A 24,280-nucleotide genomic window follows, 5' to 3' on the forward strand; every position below is an offset into this window, starting at 1 on the left:
GGTCATTATCAATATACACTCCCGGGCACACACACAGACACACAAAAAAAACACCTAGTTGAGTTCTCAGAAGGAATGGTCACTTAAAGCCATAATTTTCGTTAAAATGTAAGCTCATAATAGATATATATATGTTTGCAAGGAGGTGACAACTCTAAAATAGGCACAAAAAATATATGTAGTGGCATCACAAACTCGGCAAACTCTGTTATAAGCAGTTCCCTGAACTTACAACAGTCAATCAATATAGTAACACAGAAGTTACAAGACAAAAGAGAACTGGGGGTCAAGGTGAGGGTCTTGCTGCAATGCCCGCATCCATAAACATGAATTGTTTGGACCCTCACTGACAAATTTTATTTTGTCACAAAAATCTAGGCTTATGAGCAGATGTCTGTGATAAGCACTAGCTGAACCTAGTTGACAGAGACAGAGGACAAAATGTTCTGCTACATTAGAGTTGACTGGGAGGGTAGAGTTTGTACTTCGAAAGCCTCGACAGGGCTTCAAAGTAATTGGAGGGTCATACAGTGTGGCTTTGTGACATACAGTGTGAGGTCATCTGCAATTGTCATTCAATCCCATTTTTAGTAAGGCACAATGTCAGCTTAGCACAGTTGTTCTCCCTCTGAGTGATTTTGCTTGGATGAAACTTCCAAGTGTGTGTTCGTTGCAGAGCCAGTGGCCATCCCTACACCCCATATGCTGTACAGCTGAATGAAACAAGCAATTAGCCTATCAAACTCCACCTCCAAGTTCTGTTATTGCTTCCCAGTATGTCTATGAGCCACCTTTTTGGTCTACTGACCTTCACTGTCTGTTTTAACTGTTGGGCGTTAAAGAAGCTGCGTTTAACACCCTTGCCCTACTCATGATGTCATTACTAATGCCCTCTAATGTCTGTTCTAAATCAGCCACTCCCATCCATTTTATGTACCTCCTTTATCTTTACAAGTTCACTAGGAGGATGGTGCCTACAAATCAGGAGGGCTGACCACTTTCTTGCAAGTCAGAAAATTGGCATACCCATTGCTTATTTTCATATTTTCTTCCGCATACTAAGCTGTAATAAGTTACAAATGAAGACATGACATGCTTTACACTATTCCAGTTTCCACTGATAATTAGACAATCCATACATGAAAAGATAAAGACAACTGTTTGTAAAAGAAACAATGACATTTATTATTTTTTCTTAGCGCTTTTCTCGATTAGTTTGTTGTGCCCATTGATCACATATAATACAGTTAATATAAAAATGGCTTTTTGACTTTACACCCAAAGCAATAACAAAATGCTTCCTTAAAATATGTATGCTAAAAATACTGAGAAAGTATTTCCACTAAACGTACTGGGAGTATAGTTTCTGATTCTGCAATGATGACATGATCATGTTTTGCTGTGGTTGACAGATTTCCTCAGTTCCTCTTCCTCCTTTCTTCATGTAGTTCTTGTTGTAGGCACTTACCAGGATTTAGCAAACCACTCCTTCAAGAGACAACGCATCACTCACTTCAGTTTTAATCAACCTCTCATATTAGTTTTAGTTGAATGTATCCGCATTGTCTCCCAGTCATCGTCATAATGAGAACTACAAAGCATAAACAGCCATTTGGCAAATCTTCTCTCTAGACACTCATTTCATAGCTGAATTTCATTAAGCTTAATGTGAAGCTGTAATCAAAAGTAGTTTGCTCCTCTCCTTAATTTAAAACCCATTTAAACTTTTCACATACAGAGGATTTGTCATTACATCAACATAATAGAATATATAACAATAGTTTCAAGAAAAAAAAACCAAGAATCCATCTTTTAAATAGAAAAATGGGGTATAGTTCATCAAAAGGCTTACACCATAGTCACTGGTATTCGTCTAGTCTACTAAATCTCCTTTCCCATAATAGACAGGTGTTATTACTGTTTCTCTAACTCGTCTATGGATGTTTGACAAAGCACAGACGGTATTGCTTGGGACCACACGGACAGTTCCACGACTCTGAACACATTTAACAGTCAATTACAAGAGAGTTGGCCACCATCTTCGTCTCGGCTTCATTTTCTCTGCCTGCGTTTCTGGGTGAATTTGAACTCAAGTTGGTGTTTTTGCAGTAGAGACCCTTTCCCATTGACGATAGCTTGGTTCCATGTAAGGTTCACAAAGCCACCGTGTTGGGTGGTATGCCATGTAGTCCAGTTAAGTGTTTCATCCCATTTATAATTATAAATTTTGCCAGTGTGTTTAAGCTGGGGCTTAGCCACAGGTATGCTTTTGAAAGCATGAGTACGTCTACCCCTGCTTATGGCATTGTCCATTATCTGTAGTTAGTATGAGACGCCATCCACAGTTGGACTTTTTAAAAGGCATTATCAGATACATTTATGACTGTGGCTTTAACTTCCACTCCGCTCGGCACACCCTTACCCGAATCCCAAAGCTTTGTAAAGAAAGAAGAGTGCAAACCAGTAGCTTCCACTGGTGTAAGCAATGCCTTGGAGTCATATCTCCTTATATTGCCATAAAAGTAGCGGTTCCTCAGAGACGCATAAAAAAACAGACATGCCAATGAAACCACTGCCAAGAGCACTCCAAAGACAGTGATTAGCGCTGCATCCCATTTTGCTGTGTCCTTGGCTGCCAGCTCTAATCCCTTAGTGGTGACATTGATGCATTTGGTGTCATGGTCGTAGTGGATGCTGCGGATATCCACACAAACTTTGTACTGGGTGGCAGGGTGGAGATGAGAGAGGTTGTAAAGCTGGATGTCCGAAGGAACCCTGGTGCTAAACGCTGTTGTGGGATGATTCAGATCAGATAGCGTGTACCATTTAATACTGGGGGCCAAAGTGCCAGGATGGCCTTTCCAAGAAACAAGGATGAAGTTTGTCCCCACTGATTTAATCACAACATTCAGGGATCCACTTGCAAGTTGAGGAAAATATCCATTCACCTCTACTGAAACAGATTTGAGGTCAGCTCCAACCAGATTGTGCGCAACACAGGTGTAAACACCTGCTTCATTTTCGGATATATCGTAAATGTCGAATGTTCCTTCTGGATGCATATAGAATTTGTTAGACATGGAATTCGGCAGGATCCTGGTACCAGACGGGGTAATCCAGTAAATATCTGGCTCTGGTTCAGCAAACGCCCGACAGTGGAGTGACACAGAGTTCCCTTTGCGTGCCTTTATGTGTCCCGGCATACTTTCTGGGGATATTAGTGGCAGGCAGATTTCCATCATCTCCCTGAAGTGCACCTGTCGAACATGTTGGCCCTCATACTCTGGAGGTTCTACACAGTACAATGAATCAGGCTCCATGAAGCGAATGTTGGTTTTGTTCATGTTCATCCAGCGAACTACACAGTCACAGCGGATAGGGTTGCTGTGCATGCTGACTTCTCTAAGATTCGGGAGAGACTCAACGGTTATCCTGTGGAGGGCGCTGAGAGCATTGCCATTTAGCATGAGGGTCTCCAGTCGTGGTAGCTTGTAGAAAGCATTGGGGTGGATGTAGGAGAGTCTAGGATTGTTAGTGGCTTCTATTTTGGTTAACTCAGGGAGGTTATTAAGAGCAAAGCTGTCTATGGAAATTAGCTCTGGCATGCTATTAATCCCCAGTTCTTTCAGATGCAGCATATCGACAAAGTCTCCTCTTTGTATCCGGGATATTGGGTTTTTATTTAGATCCAAAAATTTTAGATTTTTAACATTTTTCAGGGCTGAATGGGGGACTTCTGGGAAAATATTATCATAGAATGAAATGCTCTCCAAGGTATCAAGACCTGTGAGTGCATTGTCTGGTAGATGAGACAAGTTCATTCTGGTAAGAACAAGACTACGGAGGTTTCCAAGAGGTTTGAAGTTCAGATCATAAATGGAGAGAACTGGGTTCTCGCCAATCATTAAGATCTCCAGATTCGGCATGGGTTCGAACCATTCTCTCTTGATAACCTTCAGCTTGTTAGAGTTGAGATGAAGCCGCACCAGGTTACTTAGACCCAGAAAAGCCATTGTGGAAATAGAAGAGATGAGATTGTGATTCAGGTAGAGCTCCTGCAGGTTAACCAAGTCGGACAGGCATCGCTCAGGTAACTCCTCTATCCAGTTCTCCTCCAGATGAAGGGATGCCAGCTGAGAAAGATTTCCCAAATGGATGTCACTGATAGAAGATAAGTTGTTTTGTGATAGGTCTATCTCTGTGATATTGGCCAAGTAATCCAAAGGTTTAACAATCTTGGCAACGTTGTTTGTTTGCAGTAATAGAACTTGTGTGCCCATTGGTAATCTTTCTGGCAGACTAAAGAGTCCCACGTCATTACAGTCCACCGTCTGCACCTCCATGTACACTGAAGTAGGAGAAAACCAGGGTCTGATTTCACACACACAAAACTTCGGGCAGTCGGGCCCCACCTCAGTGGCTACAGCAAGAGAGGCCATAGCCAACCCAATGAAGAGGCAATCAACAAATGACATGTCCTTCATGTTGAACCTTTTTCCCCCCAACAGAAGTTGGTCTTCTCAGATAAAGGGTTTTCAGTTGTTGCCTTCACAAACAACAAACCATTTGCTGCTGCTGTTGCAGAGGCGACTGACTCACCCCCTCACCAAACCCGACACCACCACTGGGTTCCCTTGGGGGGGGTTTATGTCCTGCTGTATAGGTGTCCTTGAATGTAATGGCCAATAATTCAATACAGCTTCCAGTTTAAGGGTTTGGAGCCAAACTTGCAGTACTAACAAAAAAAGTAAGAGATGGGGATAAAGAGAAAAAAAGTATAGATCTGTACCCTTTATGTTAGTATTACTTAAAGATAAAAGGCCTCTTTGATCGTCTTCAGTATCTTTGGGATTCCACAGCCCAGTCCATTCCTACCTGCAGAAAACAAACAAGACAGAGAGAAGAGCTTTTAGTATTACACAACAATGGAGGTGGTCAAGGAATGTCATGAGAGAGGGTTGTGGGCATATTGACATTTGTTATAGGCACACTGATGCATGTTGACATTTATACGTGCTCCCTTCAAGACTTAGAACAATGGATTCATATCTGCTTGACCTTCTAGACTTCATTTCTGAGATGTACCGCATGTGCCCTTACGATATGCCATTCGGTCTTGACGTTCGGGGGGGTGTGAGCCTAATATTAGTTAAAGAGAAAGCTCATTAAGATTCTTAAATGGCAAACATCCGAGGGCTTAACCACCAGGCCTTTAAGGGAAGCTGCACTGGAATATGCCAGTCGCTATAGCAACAAGTAAATGGGCATCCAGTCACAAACAACATGATGAGATGGTTTCGGTGGTAAAGGCAAACAAAGCTTTTGACCCAGATGCAGTTCGCACCTGTTTGACAGAGGACACAGAAATAGCAGGCTTAAAAATTAAAATGCTCATGCTGTTCTCTAAATATATGTGAAAGTCATACAGTGCATTGGTGGGCAAATGTTATTAAAGAATAGCAAGCAATAAAGACGGAGTCAAAATTTCCATGCAAAATGAAACCATGAATATTGAATACTGAAAGGTACGAGATAATATATCCAGCCAAATATAGTGTGGTTGTACTGTTCAACTTTTACTGGACTACCAAAAGACTGTAATCTATGTTCTACTGTCTTTAGTACTGTATTTTATGAGAAGTAGTAACTGAATGAGAAGTAAAAGAATGATTCTTCTCATCATACATCCACAGAGCAATGAGAGTAGGAACTGCCACTCAGCTGCATTCACTTCCTGTGAATATTATTATCCAAACTTTTTGGAGAGTTCTGTTCATTTAATTTATGTCATATAATATAGTAACTGGGATGGGAAATAATCATTGTTATTCCTTTATTATATTTTCAAGCCTGATTAAACTTTTGTTGTTTAATCTAGTTGTCCCTGCAGTACAACTAGAGGTTAAATATAAGAGGCCACAAATCTAATAATCCTTAACAAAAGACTCTACATTAATTTATATTGATGTGAAATGTCTTATGTTTGATTTTCCATGTCATAACTTAACCCACCAGTATTTTGATTTTTGCCAAAAACCTGTGCTGGTTTAATTCATTTTATTTTCTGGAAAACTTGAAATCTATGCTCAACTGGATCTGAAGTCAGATCTGCTTAAAACGCCAAACATTATATATATATATATATATATATATCAATGAAATAATGTCACCAATATCCAAAAACTAAATTAAAAAATGTGCAGTAAGCACCTGTTTACTGCTCAATAAGTGTGAATACACAAGTCCCTGCTTACAAGTCCAGAAGTAACAGCTCTTTAATTGAGCTGATGTATTTTAGTACAAATACTGGTACACTAGTAATATGGTCCTACATCACAATATCGAGCCAGTTTCAGGTTACAGATAGACCCAATTACTGAAAAAGTAGTTTGAGAGTAATATATTCAGATGTTCAGAATGTATACAAAACATCCCCAAAAAACATCTAGGCTGAGAAAGTTTGTAATTTTAAATTAAAATGTGTTCAAGTACAACCCAAAAGTTCTAAAAATTTCTTAAGTACCTTTCTACAATCTACATACATTGGCATGGACATATTAGAAGGAAGTACAATTTTTAGGCTGTAATTAACTCCTGGTATTAAAACAATGATTAGACAAAACACCCAAGACTGTCCGTAGATATCAAATTCAATGCTAAATCAAAAAGAATTCAACCTTGTATTATTGGGGCTGTGGAAAATTTGTATTTCTTAGTCAAAGCTTAGACTTCATTAAGAGCAATAGAAAGCAGCTGAGAAAAATCACTTCTCATGTTTGACACACGTGAATCAAATGAATGGTTCATTAGCAGGCCTCTACAGAAACAGATGACCTTCCAACGAGACAATTAAGCCTTTTTAATTAGCTGTGTGGGAGCTGGGACACATGTAAAGAAAAATGCAAGACGCCGTGCCTTCACATTACAGGTCAGTGACATGTGGAAAACCCTACACCTTGGAACGAGCGTAGTCCTCTAAATTCATGCATTGAAAATGAATTCTGTGGTGACAAAAGCAAAAAACTAAATTGAGAGAATTTTTGAAAATGATTTTAAATTGCACTGTTTAAACCAGCTGGTCAAATCCCATTGTTTGTTTAATTAAATCTTTTTGGTACAAAGGACTTTTTTGTTGCAAACGAGTTAATGAGATTTTTACATTAAAAATATTATTTAACTGGATTATCAAAGGCGCTCAAGATGCATCAAAAACTGCCAAGAGACTAGAAATATTCAAAGTTCATCAATGACTTTTTCTTTTAAATTAAAAAGTTTTCTTTGAAACCAACACTGTCCAAGACTTTGGCAAAGGTGGAGTACAAGGTCAAAAAATGTTAACTAGAAACAACACTTGCTGATGATGAAATGGTCTGATTTTCTTGCATCTATAATAATTGGAACAAATTAGTTCAAGGAATGAAGCCATTCTTGCCATTTTAAGATAGGGTACTTTTTTTTTTAACAAAATCAAACGTGTGTTTTACAACAAAAAAAACAAAACATGAGCATTACTGTAATGATGTAAGTTCAATAGAAGTTGGTATTTTTCTATTTACACAGGCATTTATTCACAAAATGTTTTGAAAATGTTAACATTTTTAAATAAATTTCTATGACTAGTTATCCTTGCAGAGAATTAATGAGCGGAAAACTGAGTATTTACTTTTTCCTTTTAAGCTGTCTCTATTGGAAGATTGCTTGTGAGGGGATAGCAGATTTGCTACGTATGAAAACAGAGTTGAGTGGTTTTAAGAGCAAAACAATCATTCGACCTTTTTTACCATATGCAATAAAACCGAGCCATATAGTCCGAGATTGTTCTTCTGACATTTAAAAGAAAATATTTCTCAACTTTTTCACCATGTTTGTTTCTTGCAATGTCTTACTTGTTTTATTAATAGTATTAGTAGTCATGTTAGTGTTTCTATCTTAAAATACATACCACGGATGCCACTAATTTATTTCAGCTAACCTGGCATTTACAGTTTTAATATTTTGAATACTATGAATGCAACAGTTGTCACTATACATGCTTTTCGTATTATTAGTTGTGCCAGTCTCATCCAGAATAAGCCTTTCATTTACTGGCCCCAGTACACCAAAAAATTATTAAAATAGCTTAAGATCTTATCCAAAGCCTGCCACACCAAACCAATGCAAAGTTTGACCTTTTTTTGTAATCCTGCACATTCATTTTGAAACACCAGTGAAAAAACAGTCCCCATGATAAATCTGCACTTTCCAAATAATCATTTATTTATGTAACTTAGCCATTTAAAGTGCACTAAAATCAATGTTAAATTTAAAAAAAAACATTGTCCGACTACTACGAATTACAAAAGCGTAAAGAAAGTCCCCACCACTCAGGTATCTTTCTTGGAGATTCTGAGCTATGGGATTACTGCAAATTTTAGAATTCTAAATGCTTTGTCTGATAAAACCTGAACTAATTAATTCTTTGTTGAATTGAGGTTTATAAAACTTGGATTTGGTTTGTAAAACCACAAGAGGCTTAAATGAGATTTTGGCCACAGAAATGCCAAATAAAAATGAAGCAAACAGACATATATTTTAAGAGTTTGCAATTTGTCAAAACAAACTAAAGATGGGATTGTTTTTTTTATCTCATCTTGTAAGAGCTGTTAATGGTTGATTGCCTTGTTGTTTTAGGCAGGATGGAAAGAACTCACAGGGAACGGTTAGTTCTCAAAAAGAAATTGCCCTCTTAGTTAACGCCTTTTCTTTTTGAAACCAGTGAGAAGATGCTTTGCATTTGCTTGGTTTTTGCTAATGTAGTAAACTATGACCATGAAATGAGGAATGTGCCTTATTATGATTTATGCCTACCATTACACCCCTATTACCTACCCACCACTCTGCTGCTGTGTCGTGATTTCATGATTATATTCTCTGATTATCAGTAAATGCTTTTTGGCATGAAACCTTTCCAGTGGATGCTGTTAAAATTAAACACGTCTCATAAGTGTCTTAAAGATGATGAACATTATGAAGTTCTGTTAATTGAGCTTAAAAGTGCTCATCGAACAAGACATTGTTTCAGGAAGTAACTAGAGCTATAACTAGAGTGCATCCTCTTGACGCACATTAGGCCTTCATTGTTTCCTTCTAACCTGGCGCCTCTCGCACGCTTCGGTTGAAGTGCAGCATGCAATTTATCATCTGTGAGACTGAGAGGATGGTTTTGATGGCACTTGTGATATTTTGGGCCTAAAAGATCGGGCCGTCGCATTACAAGGAGCAGTCAAAAAGAGACGGGATGAAATGGGAGGAATGAAGGAAGCTTTGAGAAACGATTTCATTTCATCAACAGTTCTGTTTCCACCTCAGTGGCCACAGAGGAATTGTGTATGTGGCCGTGCGTGGGGTGTGTGTGTGTTGTAAGGATCAGGTAAATATGATGGCAGCAGAAATGTCTCCCCTCGACCACATCCAAGCCAACACTTTATTCCTGGAGCTCTATTGCAGCATTGACTGGATTCTGGTGTGGATGGGTAGAGGAGGACATGGAGCCAGTGAAATTCGAACGAGGGTGGAGAGGAGCGGTCAATGGGGGTGGTGGTATTATTTTTCAAGAGCACCTGGCACTTTAATAAGCTTCTACACCCTGAGCATTCTGATAAACAGAGCTTAGCCTCTCTCCCTCAGCACTCGCTCCTCGATGTAGGTTATGCGGTTGAGCTGCACCCTAAAAGCACGGCACAGATGCTGTAATTCAGCCTACAGTGTTCGGGTCTCACCTGTGCTCGCTTTGGCTGTTCTTCTCCCTAATAACAATCGCCGGCGGCGTAATGTGTCGGGCTTAATTGTTATTGCTTTGGCAACAATCTGCGTTCACCACAGGTGGCTCTAGCAGGGCGCGCTATTGTTTGCTAAGCCGGGGATGTTAATGGGGGCAGGGGGATCAATTGTTCCTGAGGTCCGCAGGTCACATTACACCATCAGATTCTGGCCTGGCTGGAGGACGGACGAGTAGATGATGTGGTGGCCAGCAGCAGTGTTGGCAGTAGATTAGGAAAGAGGAAGCATTTGGTTTGGCCAGGGTTGTCGTCTGCTTTGTGTAGAGTGCTGGAAATCCGTGATTGGATTAGGACACCCAGAGGACAATGTGCCATATGAGGCAGTCGACATTTTAACGTTGATCAACTAGGATAAATTCAATTAATTACTCAACGTTGTATTTCATATTGTCTTCCTATTTTAAAAATGGCTTTGACGAATTCGTTTAAAAACACAATATAATCCCCTTTCTCTTTAGTACTTGCAAGTAATCAATATAATTAGTGATGTGAGTAGTGAGGTTATGATGAAACAGCTGTTACTCATTTTTGTCAAATTTTTATTTTAAGATTATATAAAAATACAAAATTAAAAATAATAATAATACCACTTCCTGCATGTTCTAGGAGAGTTATTAAAAAGGGCATGGAAGAAGATTTAAACATTTTTAAAACTTTGGCACACGTAGGAGATTAAATAAACCATGCTAAAGTTGGAATCTTCTTAAGACCGTCTTTTCAGAGGCAAACTGAGGAAAGGTAATTTGTTTTCTTTTTGTATTTTCATGTTTTAGGAAATGTGGACTTATAAAATGTAAACCAGGTTGTTGTACCAGATGCTTTAAATGTACATTTAAACCGGGAATTATAAAAACACGAAATTGGTTTCTGAGTGAAGACAGCATCTCTCAAACATAACGAAGTGCTGCAAAACTAAAAGAAAAATATATTTACACTTAATGCAAAAAAAAAAAAAATTGCTCATATCAAAACTGTATACCCCCGTAATAATTAATGGAGTAATCCAACTTTTTTATAATTACTGACCAGCATTTTCTATATTTCTAATGGCATTTTGATTATTTATCTTTAGGGAAGAGCTCCACTTCTTTGGGAATGGAAGTCCTCTTGAACATCAGCCTAATCTGTAGCTCCCTCCACATATCAGATTCTTGTTAGACCTCTGGTGCGGCTACTCCCAAATGTTAAAGTTAGTTCTTGTCTCAAGAAACATTCTTGATATGTAAACTTACATCTGCAAGGGGTATGACTAACTTGAGGTTTAATTGTAGTTTCTCTGGAGAAAAATTTTGGTTAGGAGAGAGTCACTGCCTTTGACTTCACATTAATGCCTCCACTGTAGAAATGTTTAGATGTACATATATCATGCTATGGTAATGTAAATAAAAAGTGATTACTTGTCACTTTGTTACTGTTGCACAGAAATTCCCCCGTTGTGGGATGATCAGGGATATTTCTAGTCTATTCTGAGCCACTCCCAACCAACTAAGACCTGAAAGTTTTCAGCCACAGATCCCAGATGTACAACCCTTATTTAGAATATCAATAAACTACAAGTTCACATACTCAAGTGCACTTTAATCAGTTCAAGTGAAGTATCCAAATCGTCTCCAGGCGTCTGAGCGCATAATTTGGTGTTTGGCGACGACATTATGCAGAGCCAGGCAAGGAGGCAGTCTGTGTTCCAGAGGCCCTGCACTGTGACTGCTGAGACTGTGGACTTGTACAAACCTATTAGTGAAGGTCCAGTCACAGCCCACCCCACTCCATGCAACGGTGCCTTATACAGCTAATTCCCACAATACGCTGCTCGGTTGGCGGTAATTGAGGCAAAGTCAGATGGGAGGGGGAGTGGAAAGATCTGGAGGACAAAAGGACTTGTAGAGGAGGAACTTGTCTTAGTTTAAGCAGCTGTACAATAACCCCCAGTGGCATTTTAGGGCTGGGTGGGGGGCTGTCGTGACGCAAAAAACCCCCGCAATATAAATGCTTCAAAAACGAGTCAAAGAAACAGATAAAACAAGGATCTCCTGGCAGAAGAGGAAAAAAGTTGCGCTGTGTTTGGCAATAAGTGGCTCTGCAGCTGTTTGACAGGGAGAAATGTGGTTAATATGGCCGGGGGAAAATCGAATCCTAAGATGGATGCTTGGGTATTTGTACGTAGAAAACCTCCAGGTAATCTTCCGAGATCCACAGATACATAATCAGCACCTGGAAACGTAACGCAGCCCGTTGGAGACGGGATCTCCGGTAACCTAATCTCCACCTGCACCAACACATTAAAGCTGAACTGCAGCGTTTGTTTAGGGAGCCCTTTTATAGGTCAGGCTAAGGTGTTCACTCATGGTGCTAACTCGAGTTCCCAGGTGTCAGAGGGAGGAATGTGGGGGGCAATCATTCTAACCACGAACTCTAAAGCAACTCCATTACAGTAGGAGGCTGACAAGTCTAGCCCATGGGCTTTTTCACTTTGGCCAGAATTAATCCGTCCTGTGAACATTACAGGAAACAAGCTCCTTGCATCTGGTTTGTTCTGAGGAAACCTTAACTGTGTGAATTACTGCTGGGTCTGCTGAACACTAGTAGATTCAATCACTGGCATTTGACACTGCCTCCTACTCATAGCTGCCTTTAAATCCAACATAGACAGAATAGAGTTGTATTGGACAAGTGTTAAAATCTATCAGGCAGTGCCTTGCTAATATATTCATACACAATGACCTTTTGTTAGACGGTTACAGTACTAAAAACAACACCAAAGTATTTAACTGGGTTTTTATGTGACCAATGCAAACGAGCACATAAGTGGAAAGACAATTGTGAATAAAAAGAGGTGTTTAACTCTAAAAAGCTTGGCCCTCGTCAGTCTAAATAAAATCTAGTGCAACCTAGAGATGGACAATAAATAGATATGTCTGACCGAATATTCAGTAATTTCACTGAACTCCAATCCAGAACTGCAAAGCATTCTGGGAGATGTAGGCAGAAGGAAAATTTTACCCGCTCAACTTCTCATGGACAGCAAAGTAAGGCTGGTAGCATCAACTGACTCGCTCGCTCTTTGGGTACCTAGCAACAATCTGTTGAGGAACTTGTGCAGCAGCAGTTTCAGGTTTTGACACCATGCCTCATAAATGTTTTAAATATGAAAAATCAGCGGCATGGAAGGAATACTGTGGATAAAATGGGAAAGATTGCACTACCAGTTTGGCAAAACTTCAGATATTTAAAACAAATAAATGATCAATAATTGTCAATATCATTTAATATGAAATGCTATACACTTTCAGCTGTATTGTCCAACTACAAAATGTAATAAAGTCAAATGTGGTAAAGTTCAAGGGGAATGAATTCTGTCACAAGACACGACTACATCTACCTTTCATTGACCTTTTTTTTTTTTCCAGCACACCACTCAACAAAATTATAAATATTCACTATCCAAACGCTCCAACATGCAGCTATATGCTAGAACTACAAAGCCAGTGTAATATTGAGCAGGGGCCCTCACGCCGCGCAAACAGCTCTTGCCCATCCGGGCGTAAGGGAGGCTCCTCCGGTGGTGTCTCGCCGTGTCCGGAACCGGGAAATTGAGCTGAGCGCTGCGTGCTGGGACCACGTTCTGTGACCACTCAATCAAATTGGGATCGAGGGAGTCTTGAAGCCAGGGCGCTGCGTTGGGCTCCTCGTCGTGTCGGTAAGCAGTTTGTGCCATTGCTGTCGTGGTCGTCAAAGCTTTCAGGGAATGTCGCTGCCTCACGGGGCCCGGGCACTGAGAAGTTTTTCTGGGTTTGTATCTTTTAGTGGCTGGTATGTGTCAAAGAGACAGGGTTTCCCAGCAGAACAGTGCACTGTAACAAGATGATCAATGCTATTCACTTGAGCTGTCAGGCTGTAATGCTTTGGCTGATAGCTGAATTCACCTGGTAGGTGCAGGACTGATGGCCTACAGGAGTTTTCTTTCTAGGTTCTTGTTTGACTTGTGCTCCATTTGAAGAACAGGCATTAAAAAAAGAAGAATTATGTTTAACATATACCTTTTTCCAATGTATAACCAAATGAAATAACTGACAAAAGTGAAACCGATTGTGAATTCTGTCTGTTGCCGCTCAGAACCATTGTTGGGTTTATAAATGGATCACAAATTCTTCACGGACAGGATGATTTATATATTTTTATCGTAATCAATACTCTCCAAATCAGCAAAGCATGAAACCTTTCTCTGCAGCAGCTATGCTGTGATATATTTTTGCCAGGAGCAAGAAATAAGTGAAGCAAAATGCACTTGTCAGATCAATTCTCCAGCTAATTTCCCTCAAAGGTTTTAAGTCTTTGTAATGACAGGGTCATTGCATCAGCGTTACAAGTAGGCATGAGCTGGTTCCGTAATACGCCACAAGTTTAGAACCACTAAAATTTAGTGTCTTACTATTTTCATGGTTTATAGGATGTTGAAGGCATCAGGTTGAATGGAGCACAAAGTAACATCAGAAGTTGTCAGTGAGCTTTGTACCATGGCTGAATAAAGGCATTAGGAAATTGCTTATAATGAGACAAGTCGAGGGAAGATACCCAAGTAAATTTACTAATGTATACATGGTAATGTGGATGGCAGGGCGGATTCTATTTCTATTTTTATGTCTATGTAAAGTGCAAAATGAAATAAAAAATGTGACCAATAATATTTACCCAGTTGGATAAGGACATGCTTCTGGTAAAATCACCACTTTTAAGGCAGCACCTTTAGACAGCAACCTTTAGCAATAAGGTAAGACAGCTAACATGGCTGCCAGTGCAGGCTTAGCAGATCCCCTGAAACTCAGATTCACTGCACACAAAGTGATATCCTCTAATATCATTTTATTTCTGTTAATAATGATGATTATGGCTCAAAGCAATTGTAAAATTAACATACTGTTTTTCCTCAAGATGAGAATATGAATCTTTAATGCAGAAGTATTACACAACTAGCACAAGGAAAATAAAAAAAAATACTGTTAAAGAAGTTTGTTGTTAAGAATACTGGATCCAGGCATATGAATGGAAAGTTGAATGGAAGGAAAAACTGTGGTGGAAAATTTCACAAGCAACTAAGATAACAGCAACCTTTTAAAGCTGAACCATTCAAGAATTTGGGGTATTATGACACAGTGTGGACTGTGGCTGGAGTCAGAGCTTCCTGAGCTGCCACCGCACAGACATATCAAGAAACAACTGTCAAACGTCTTGTCTTTAGCTGCTACTGTGACAGGTTGCTCATTTCTGTAACTTGCTGAACTGTTCCAAAAAGAAACTCCAAGCTGAGTGTGGATATTGTACATAGGTGTACCTTTTAGTAAACCGAAGTTTGGGTTTCAATATGCTGTAAGCCATAATCATGGAAATATATAGAAATTAGTGAGAAACATTTCTTTGTAATTTTTTTTCAAAGAAAAGCAAACATTACTGCAGTAAAGTAATAAAACTTTAAATTTAGCCCAAATCACCACTTGTAAATTACAATATATTCCAATATATAACTATCCATAGGCCCATGGTTTCATCATTATATTTTTAAATAACTTTTGAGTTAAAATAATATGTCAGAGGTCAAACCTCTGGGCTCTTCCCTCATCAAGGCTGATGTGTTGTGGTCTGACGCTTGTTTTTCTATTTGTTTTCCAAAGTTGTTCCTCTAATAACTTTCACTATATAATTTCTTAGCCTGCAGTTAATTTGCTCCCATCTGGAGAAGGCGCCGCACTCACTTGGCCAGCGCTTCCTTTAAGAGGCTCACCCCTGCTGTCAAGGTGAAAGGCTTTTCCATTCACATCTTGGCAACACTTCGCTCGCATCCCCACCAGGCCACCTCCATTATGCTAACACTGGGGCTGCGGCGGACAGTAATGGCACAAATACAGTTTGATTAGAGACCAGTGAGATATGACCACTTTAAATTAATGAGCGTGCTCGCTAAGGGGGCAGGAAGTGATGGTCCTGGTGACTCTGCAGTGCTAACTCAGGAAAACCTGACTCGAGTCGTCTGGGCGGCCAAACAGCCGGGCCGAACTGTTTGTTTTGTGCTCTTTATTGAAATGAGTTATAAATCCTTTCCCTCGCTTCATGGCGCTTGGATGAGGTGTACTGAAGCGGCGACATGGAGGTGATTACTTTGTTGCAGGTTGGCTACTCATCAATGCGGCACATGGTCGCGAGTTGACCTGTCGCTCATGTGAAAATAAAATCTTTTATGGTACGATGCATCAGATCTTTGGGATACGACGGGCATAGACGAGGGAATTTTGAGAGGAACAGCACACCTGCCCTCGGGGGAGCTGATTATGAAGCCTGCACTGTTTAAGAGGTAACAAGGCAGTATTGTATCTGCCAAGGCATTACAATCGCTGTGGTAAAACTGGGTGGAAGACATAAAGGTCAGACGCAAGTGGAAACTAGGGCACAACAGAATTGCCTCCTCCTTTCAGGAGACCAACCGATGTATTGTAGGGATGCTTCACTGGGAATTTTGATCCACTGGTAATAAGTCTTGGAAGGTTTTTTTCAAGTCACCCCCCACCTCTTTTTCAGACTCTTGTTCTAACCTTTTTACTCTCTCGTTCGACTTTTCTTATGGTAATGCCTTCTTTTAGATCTCTGCTCTTTCTTTTCCCCCTAAGCTTTCTCACATTTGTCTCTGCTATTTAAACCCTGATGGTTAAAAGATTTCTCTCGACGTTAGCATTATTAACCATTAGCATGACGACCCGCACAGGCAATGAGCTACGGAGAATGCAGGCGTTGCATTCGTATCCAGGTTTCTGTCTTGTGTTCTACACACTCCTGTCGGCCTAATTCCCTCGACAATGCTTGTTACCACTGCCAGACTGAATCCATTCTTTTGCAAGAATTGCTACCAATCCCCACGCTGGAGTTATTTCCCTGGTTTTGACAGATCCCAAGGCGTTCTCAGGCCAGAAGGGATGTAAAGTCCCTCCAGTGAGTTTTGGGTCTGTGCTAGGGTCACCTTAAAGTGGGATGTGCAAAGAAAACCTCTAAAGAAAGTTTTAAAGGAGAAATTCTCGTCATCTGCACAAAATCTGTACTCTTCTTCGACTGAGTCCAGCAAGCCAACAAATTAAGCCAATTTCAGCCCCTTTTGTTCTGGATTCTGTTCTTTTGGTCATAATTGATACCTCGTGACCACAGTTAAGGGTTGGGGCACAGATTAAACTGGTATGTCAAAAGCTTCAGATGGATAGACGAGGCCCCGTTCTGTCCACCTAATGTTCCGCTCAATCTTAACAACGATCATAAACAGGTCACCATTTGAACTCTCTGAATCAAGTTGTAGAATTGACCCTGATTAACAAAAATGTTTATATTTAAGCAAATGGCACATTCCAGTACATTTGCCAACACAACTTTGAAATATTCATTTCTCAGCTGAAACAAGCTGTAGAAAATAACCCAGAGGGTGGACGTAGCTGGACCTCTTTGTTTCTATCATTTTTGTTTTGAAGTAGACAGTTTAAGGTATGAACAAATTATTATTTTGTTTTACATTGGATTAATATCTACTGTGTTTCACAAAGGGAGGATCTCTTCCAAAGAAACAGAGCTACAGACTGGAGCTGTTCAGTTATGGGGAAAAAAGTCCACATCCATTTTGGAAAATATAGAAATTGTAAGTATTCAATGTAAAGAACTAATATGGATCAAATGTACTGATGAAATAGAAAATCTAAAGCTAATTTTTCACTGTACATTACATTGTTTTAGAACAGTTTGAAGGCTATTATTGAATTAATTGAATTTATTAATCAGAACTCAATTCTGTACTTTTCTCAACTTTAATATCTAGATTTCTTTAATCGTCTTGCCACTTGCAGACTCCTGTTTTAAGGAGTAAATGCTTTTTCACATGAGGCCATGTTTATTTGGATCAAAGCCAGATTTTATTGTAATTATTCTGATTATCTTTCGCTGAATCTGAAACTGAGAAATTTGGGACAAGAGGTAAAAACAGCATAGATCTGTAAGTGAGCAAAGACCTTCCTAAAGTACTGTATATCACTTAGTTATTTAACATAACTATGAATGTTTTTGTTGTTTTTTTTTTCAGATAGATATTCCTTTATTTAACCAGGTAAACACCGTTGAGATCTAGATCTCATTTTCAAGAGGGACCTGGGCAATTTTTTACAGATATTTTAACTATATATATATATTCTGCTTAACACAGAGGCTGAGGGAGGAAGACCTGCAGCTAGATGTTACTAAATGTATATATTCAAATCTTTTTATTATTTTTTTGAAATAAATTCTTCTCATGGCCTTAAGCCTGATAACATCTATAGTGTTATCAGACTCGTTATACATTCACAGTAAATCCGGTATCGGGTGGACGGCTTTACCGTCCCTCCCACTGCCCTTCACCTCATTGATTTACTATTATACTTTCTCAAAGGTAAGCGAGAGTCCATTAAAGCGAGCCTTCCATGTGTCTGTGCATAATGAAACTTGCAGCATGTGTCTAAGTTCCCGTGCATTCCATGTGCGAGCTGATGGAAACCTTTACATCCGCGCTTGTGCGGCCATGAATCAGCGGCACGTCGGCTGTTAATGCAAAAATCGATGTTCTAAATTAACCACAGGAACCCCGTCTCAGATTTTTCAGCCCCTCTCCCTGGACAAGACGCACCCTTGGGAGAGGGGGCTGAGTGAGGGAGAAGTGGCAACGTGCCGCACCGGTTCGATGCTAACAGGACATGGCAGATGTACAAATGTACAGACAAAAAGATGCCACCACTAAATGCAAAAAAGGGAGAAAAAATTCACTCATTCTCCTAATGTATGCTCAGTGCTGCAGACAGTAACCGAGCTCTGCACACACACGCACACGCACGCACCCACACCTCACCCGCCCCCATCCCGTCTAATTCGCATTGTGCTGCATCCATTAAAATTAAGCCAAGGTATCCAGCTTAAGGCGGCTGCTGATAAGGTCAAAGGCGTAGTGAACATTGCAACACTCATTTCTCCCCAATATAGTCGGACCTACTCTTGACAAAAATCTGCATAATGTTTCATGTATAGCTGCTAGCCAGGAGTTGAAGGGGGGAAGGCGTGAGGGGAGCCAGTGGCATATCCCTCAAAGTCAGAACTAAATTGAATCTGCAGGTGCGAATGTGGCATGTGTGCTTGCCTCTCAGATGCACAGCTATCTATATTTATATGAATAAATATGGCTGGTCAAGGGGGCCACCAGCCTGCAGGGAATAAGTTCCTGCGGCAGACAGAATCAATCATTATATCCCACTGAAATGCGTTTATTGCGGGCTTGGACCTCTTTATTATGATTTCATGGTGTCTGATATGGGCTTTCTCCTTCTGTTACTGTTCCTCGGCTAAAACAGACAGAAGATTGGGGGTCCGTTTACGAGTCCGACTTGGGATTTGCTGAGCCGCGAGAATTTATAGCCTGACTCTGACGCGTTTGCGCGGACGCATCCATCTCGACGGAAACGGTTGCGTCGGTCCCTGCAGCTTCATCGATACCCGACAGCTGATCCAGCACGTATTCATTAGCTCGACGACGTGCCGTATGTGTCAAAAGCGAATGCAGAACAGATGGAGAAGCACAGCAGTGGACTTTTTAGATGTCCTCCTCCTTCTTATGCTTTACGTTTTGAAGCTGCAGTACGGGCATATGCCTCTATTATGCCCACGTTCTGATTATAAATCTGCGACAACTTAAAAAAAGAAACAAATCCCTGATTAATCAGCAGATTAAAGCATTAATTTAGGTTTTTGTTTTTCCTCAACGCATTTAAACAGTCAAAGCTAAATTCCTAAACTGGAATAAAAAATGCTAAGTAAATGTCAGTGGACACAAAGGAAGCATCACATCCCATTCTGACCTTTTGATACAGAATAAAAGCAGCAAAATGTCATGGATGTTGCCATCAAAGCGTGTTTTGATCTGCGGCTCTTTTGCATTCCAGCTCTCCTCCTGATGATTAATAATAATTTAGGCCCGGTATCCTGTCCATCCACTCCATCTAAACCCTGTTCCTCCACCTACAGCCCTGTGACTCTGCTGTTTACTCTATTTTGCCGAGCTGCTGCGTTTGCCTGTGAAAAGGATGCTATCAGAGCGATCACGCTCGGCTGAACATGCTGATCCCCCCGAAGACGTCTTCTGAATACGTTACACAGTTCACTCAGAAGCTCTGGTAGATCCCCGGGCATCTCGTTACTGCCATTATGGAGGAGGGAGGGTGGGGTGGGGAAGAAGAGAGTCGTCTGAATCGGACAGCACCAGGCTGGGCGAGTTACCAGCAATAAGGGTTGGAAGACTTTTTTTTTCTTTTTTTCAGCATTTCAGCATTCATTTCAAACTATTTATGAAGACATGATGAGTGTTGGAGAGTCTGGCATTTTCCACCGGATCTACGGAGAATAACATATTTCAGCTTCTGCACACTGCAGGTCAGCTGGCTGTAAGATGAGTGTTGATCAAAGGATTACAATTTGTTCAAAAAGTTTATTTTTTCCTTATTTTTGCTTTAGACCAATCATACCCTAATAATCTCATACCAGCAATGCCTACTGAAAGCAAACATAATCACTTTAGGTCTATACCACATTTTACTTATCATTTTGATAGACTAAATGAAACACTTGCTAAATTTTGTATTAGTTTTCAAATAAACTCGCTCGCTGCGTAAAACACTATCCAGTCACTTTGTGCTCAAAAGTTGGAGTTTTTTTTTAGTTACTAGTACGAAATGCAACGAGAGCGCCCCCTGGAGTCACAACTTCAACTAGAACAGCTGGCAGCCAGTCACTCCAGTCTCCCATAGGTCTGCAACTTGTTAAATATGGAGTAAGGTTGCAGAATAAAACTATATATTAGGACTTCTGATGAATTGCCACATTACATAATGGAGTTGGAGCACATAAAACTGAGCTAAAAATATATGAAGCTTCTATCACTAATAACAGTTGCCACCAAAACGAGAGCAAGTCATACTGTTGTTGCTTTGTCTTGAGCCATATTAAAGGAAAAATGCTAATTACACCTCCTAATAGGTAAAAAAAGGAACAAAAAAAATTATATACACCCACATATACACAAACATATGCAGTAATATACATATAGTAAAAACAAGTCAACAAATTTATGGTTTCTATAATAATATTGTATTTGTACCTTTTCAAGGTAAATGCTTTCTTGTTTTCAAGGAGTGGGAAGAAGACAGACCTATTTACTTCCATTCCCTATTTGCATATTCAAATTGCGTGGTTGTGTGTTACTGCTTGTCCAGTTTTTATCAAAACCGATTCTCAGGTGTAACATTTCCAGATCAGAGCTCTGATCTGTTAGACGAATCACATGTGTTATAACTGTCCTGCATTTTTAGGGAGTAAACACAAGCATAGCTCCTCAAGTGGCCAGCCTGCAGCCTGCTGCCGAACAGAAATAACCCTTATAGAGAACCAAACTGGCAGTTTTAAAACTTCGTTAGAGCTGATAGATGTTTCTCTTTGGCTTTCCACAACGGGGAATTGTAGTGTATTCGACAAAGGGGAACATTTAGCAGGAGCTAAATTTGTCTGTCTTGCCGGTGAAAGAAAATATCTGGTGGCCTGCTGTCAGCCAGCTGACCAGCAATGCGCAGCGACGACAACCGCAAACCGCAGACGTGTCCAGGGGGGAAATGTGAGACCTGCGGAAGCTCTCTTTAAGCCAGCTGAGTGGCAGTGCACAGCAAGGCTATAATTACCCCTTTTAGCCTGCGATAACTCTAGTACTTTATTGGCATCTCCGAACAATTTTAGCAGTTTTCAAACTGACTTTAAAAAATATCTACATACATATGAAAGAATGAAAAGGAGATGAAAGAAGAAGAAAAAAAACACGGATTCAACTGACTTGCACTACAGAAGGTTAAAGTCCTCAAACTCCACTTCCAACCAACTGTGGCGTTCAGCGGCACACACACACACGCACACACACACTCGTAGGGAACCTGTTGCCCCCTTGCCTATAGAAAGAAAAAAAAAATGAATATGGAACACCCACACTGTGCTGCCTGTCATGCTCGTAGAGTCCTTTCTCTCCCCCCCCCAGACAAGGCACTGCAGGCAGAACACCTTTTCTCCCACCACTGCTCTGTTCCCTTCACACACAGATCAATAGGCAATTCGCAAGCCCACTCACTTAAAGAGTATGACTTGTTGTGAACATGTAATATTGATTTGTTTTGAGCAAATGTGGCAAAATTAATGAAGTAAACCCATCACTGTTTATCACTGTAGAAGAAAGAAAGGGGTGAGAGGGGGGTGATGCAACAATGTAAATGGATGTTGAGTTTCTGATCTCATATTTTGAGAGTTCGCCTTGTAAATATTTGCTTCAGAGGTTAACTTAAAAAAAAAAAAAAATGGTTACAGGTTTCCTGACGAACGTGGGTGCAATCTGTGGCCTCGCGAGTCCAGATTATACCAGGAAAGCGTAGTTTTCATATAAAAGCGGCTGCCTCGGCTGAGTCATTTGCATCATGCAGGCCAAAATCGATTGAATTCACAACTGAGGAGAAGCAAAAACCCAAATGGAAGAGGGGTGGTGGGTGGAGAGAGGGGATGTCATACTCATTGCCCTCTATTCTAAATCCGTATCCCTGAAAGATTCAATAGGATCTTAGTGTGATGGTGTATGTGGGGTGAGGAAGGGGGCGGGTGGGTGGGGAGATTAGTGGGTGCCATCCCGCTCTCTGTTTACCAACCAGATCCCTGGATGCGTGGATGTAGGAGGGATGATGAGCAGGTGATCAGGTTCGTTGGTGATGGTGAATGCTTCTCAGCTGCCGTGTTAATTACGTAAAAAGCCAGAGAATCCAACATGCCAGAGAGGGGCTGTGATGTTAATCTGTCCAGCGCTGAGGTGCTGGGAATGCGAAATGCACTTAAGTAGTGTTTTTTATTATTATTATTTGTTTTTTAGGGCTGTATTTAACAGAAAAGCAAAAAAAAAAAAAAAAAAAAGACAGAAAAAGAGCGAGTGAATTGTGTATGTGTGCATGTTGTGGTGGTGGGGTGTTAGGCACCGCTCTATTGATTTTTAATTTATTTTATTATTTTTTCTAAGACGCGTCTGGTAGGCGACACGAGTCTTTAGTTGGTTTGACTTGTTTGCCTCGGCGCAGTCCGAATCTGCATCATGCACAGTTGCGCAAAACAGCGCGTCTACAGCGATGGGTTCGAGGGCCAGTCATCCGCCTAATTACTGTGCACCTCTTTCTCCGCAAGCGCCCACCACCACCACCACCAGCACCTCCTCCTCCACCCTTATTCATCACTACATGTCTGGATTTTAAATAAAAGAAAATCTTTCTCCTGTGAATTGAAGCGTTCTGCATCAACTTGGCAAAATGCGCCAAAACGAAATGACAGAGGGAGAGAAAAAAAAAAAACTTACCCGGTTCAAACATCGTCGCATTCAAAGCGCTGCCCGTCTATATTCCCATCTCAATCGAGTGAGGAGGAAAAAAAAGAACACAAAACAACAAAAAGAGGAGCAGGCAACAATGTGTGGTCGTTTTCACGCCGCTGATGAGAAATCAGTTCTCTGCTTTCACCCGATGGAGGGGGGCAGGTGGCGAGGGGGACGCACGCAAATAACACGGGCTTCTTTCTATGAGGCAAAAATGTTCCTAAAGCAACAGCAGGAGGAGGAGGAGGAGGAGGATGAAGGAGAAGTGCGGATACAGCTTCCTGTGTTCCCTGTGCCCTTCCCTTCTCCGTCTTCAGAGCGGCCGATCAGCGGCGCATCTCTTCCCTCGATCAAGTGTCAGGCGGACCACATAGATGCGCCGCCGTCTCCTCGGCAGTCATTAATATGAGCACAGAACCTCCACCCGACTCTCTGGCGCAGCGGCCAATGGCGTTAGCGGAGCGGGGCGAACTCCGAGCAGCTTCCCCGCTCTGATTGGCCGAGCGGAGCCGCCAGTCATCTTCCCCCAGAAAGCCCGTTCTCTCGTCTGTCTTTCTCCTGTTTGGAGGTGAAAGCCCGCTGCAAAAAATGTCAGTCATCCGAGTCACTTCAGGAGCCTCCGAAAATGGGATTTGATGACGAGAATTCAAATGGAAGCTGCTTTTGTTTTGAACTAAACATGTTTTTTTTAATTATTATTTTGTGACGTTATCATACATTTTGCTTATATAGCTGTATAATTTTTGAAGAAGAATATAATTTGCACTTTTCTCCTGTAGATATGCAGTTTTTATGTATTTATAGTTGTTTTTTAATGCATATAAACTAATTCTAATTTATATTGTCATTATGGGTTTCGGTTTGGAGTATATAGACTGTAAGTTGTGAAGTAGACATGAAATGAAGCATATATATATATATATATATACAGTATGTACATATATATATATATATATATATATATATATATATATATATATATATA

General features: G+C 40.6%; 1 protein-coding gene across 1 annotated transcript; it reads right to left on the bottom strand.

The window, feature by feature from the left end:
* Nucleotides 1-1,158: 1,158 nt before the first annotated feature.
* Nucleotides 1,159-23,805, bottom strand: lrrn3b (leucine rich repeat neuronal 3b). Its single transcript, XM_032589703.1, has 2 exons — nucleotides 23,281-23,805; nucleotides 1,159-4,875 (listed from the first exon to the last, which is right to left on the bottom strand). Exon 2 carries the CDS (start codon nucleotides 4,482-4,484, stop codon nucleotides 2,355-2,357), a length of 2,130 nt encoding a protein of 709 aa, XP_032445594.1. The 5' UTR covers nucleotides 4,485-4,875; nucleotides 23,281-23,805; the 3' UTR covers nucleotides 1,159-2,354.
* Nucleotides 23,806-24,280: the final 475 nt, after the last annotated feature.

The sequence above is a fragment of the Xiphophorus hellerii genome, chromosome 17 (assembly GCF_003331165.1).
Source record: "Xiphophorus hellerii strain 12219 chromosome 17, Xiphophorus_hellerii-4.1, whole genome shotgun sequence".
Lineage (NCBI taxonomy): Eukaryota > Metazoa > Chordata > Actinopteri > Cyprinodontiformes > Poeciliidae > Xiphophorus > Xiphophorus hellerii.

Coding starts and splice junctions, on each gene's coding strand:
- lrrn3b (XM_032589703.1), bottom strand. CDS start 4,484: ATGAAGGACATGTCATTTGTTGATTGCCTCTTCATTGGGTTGGCTATG.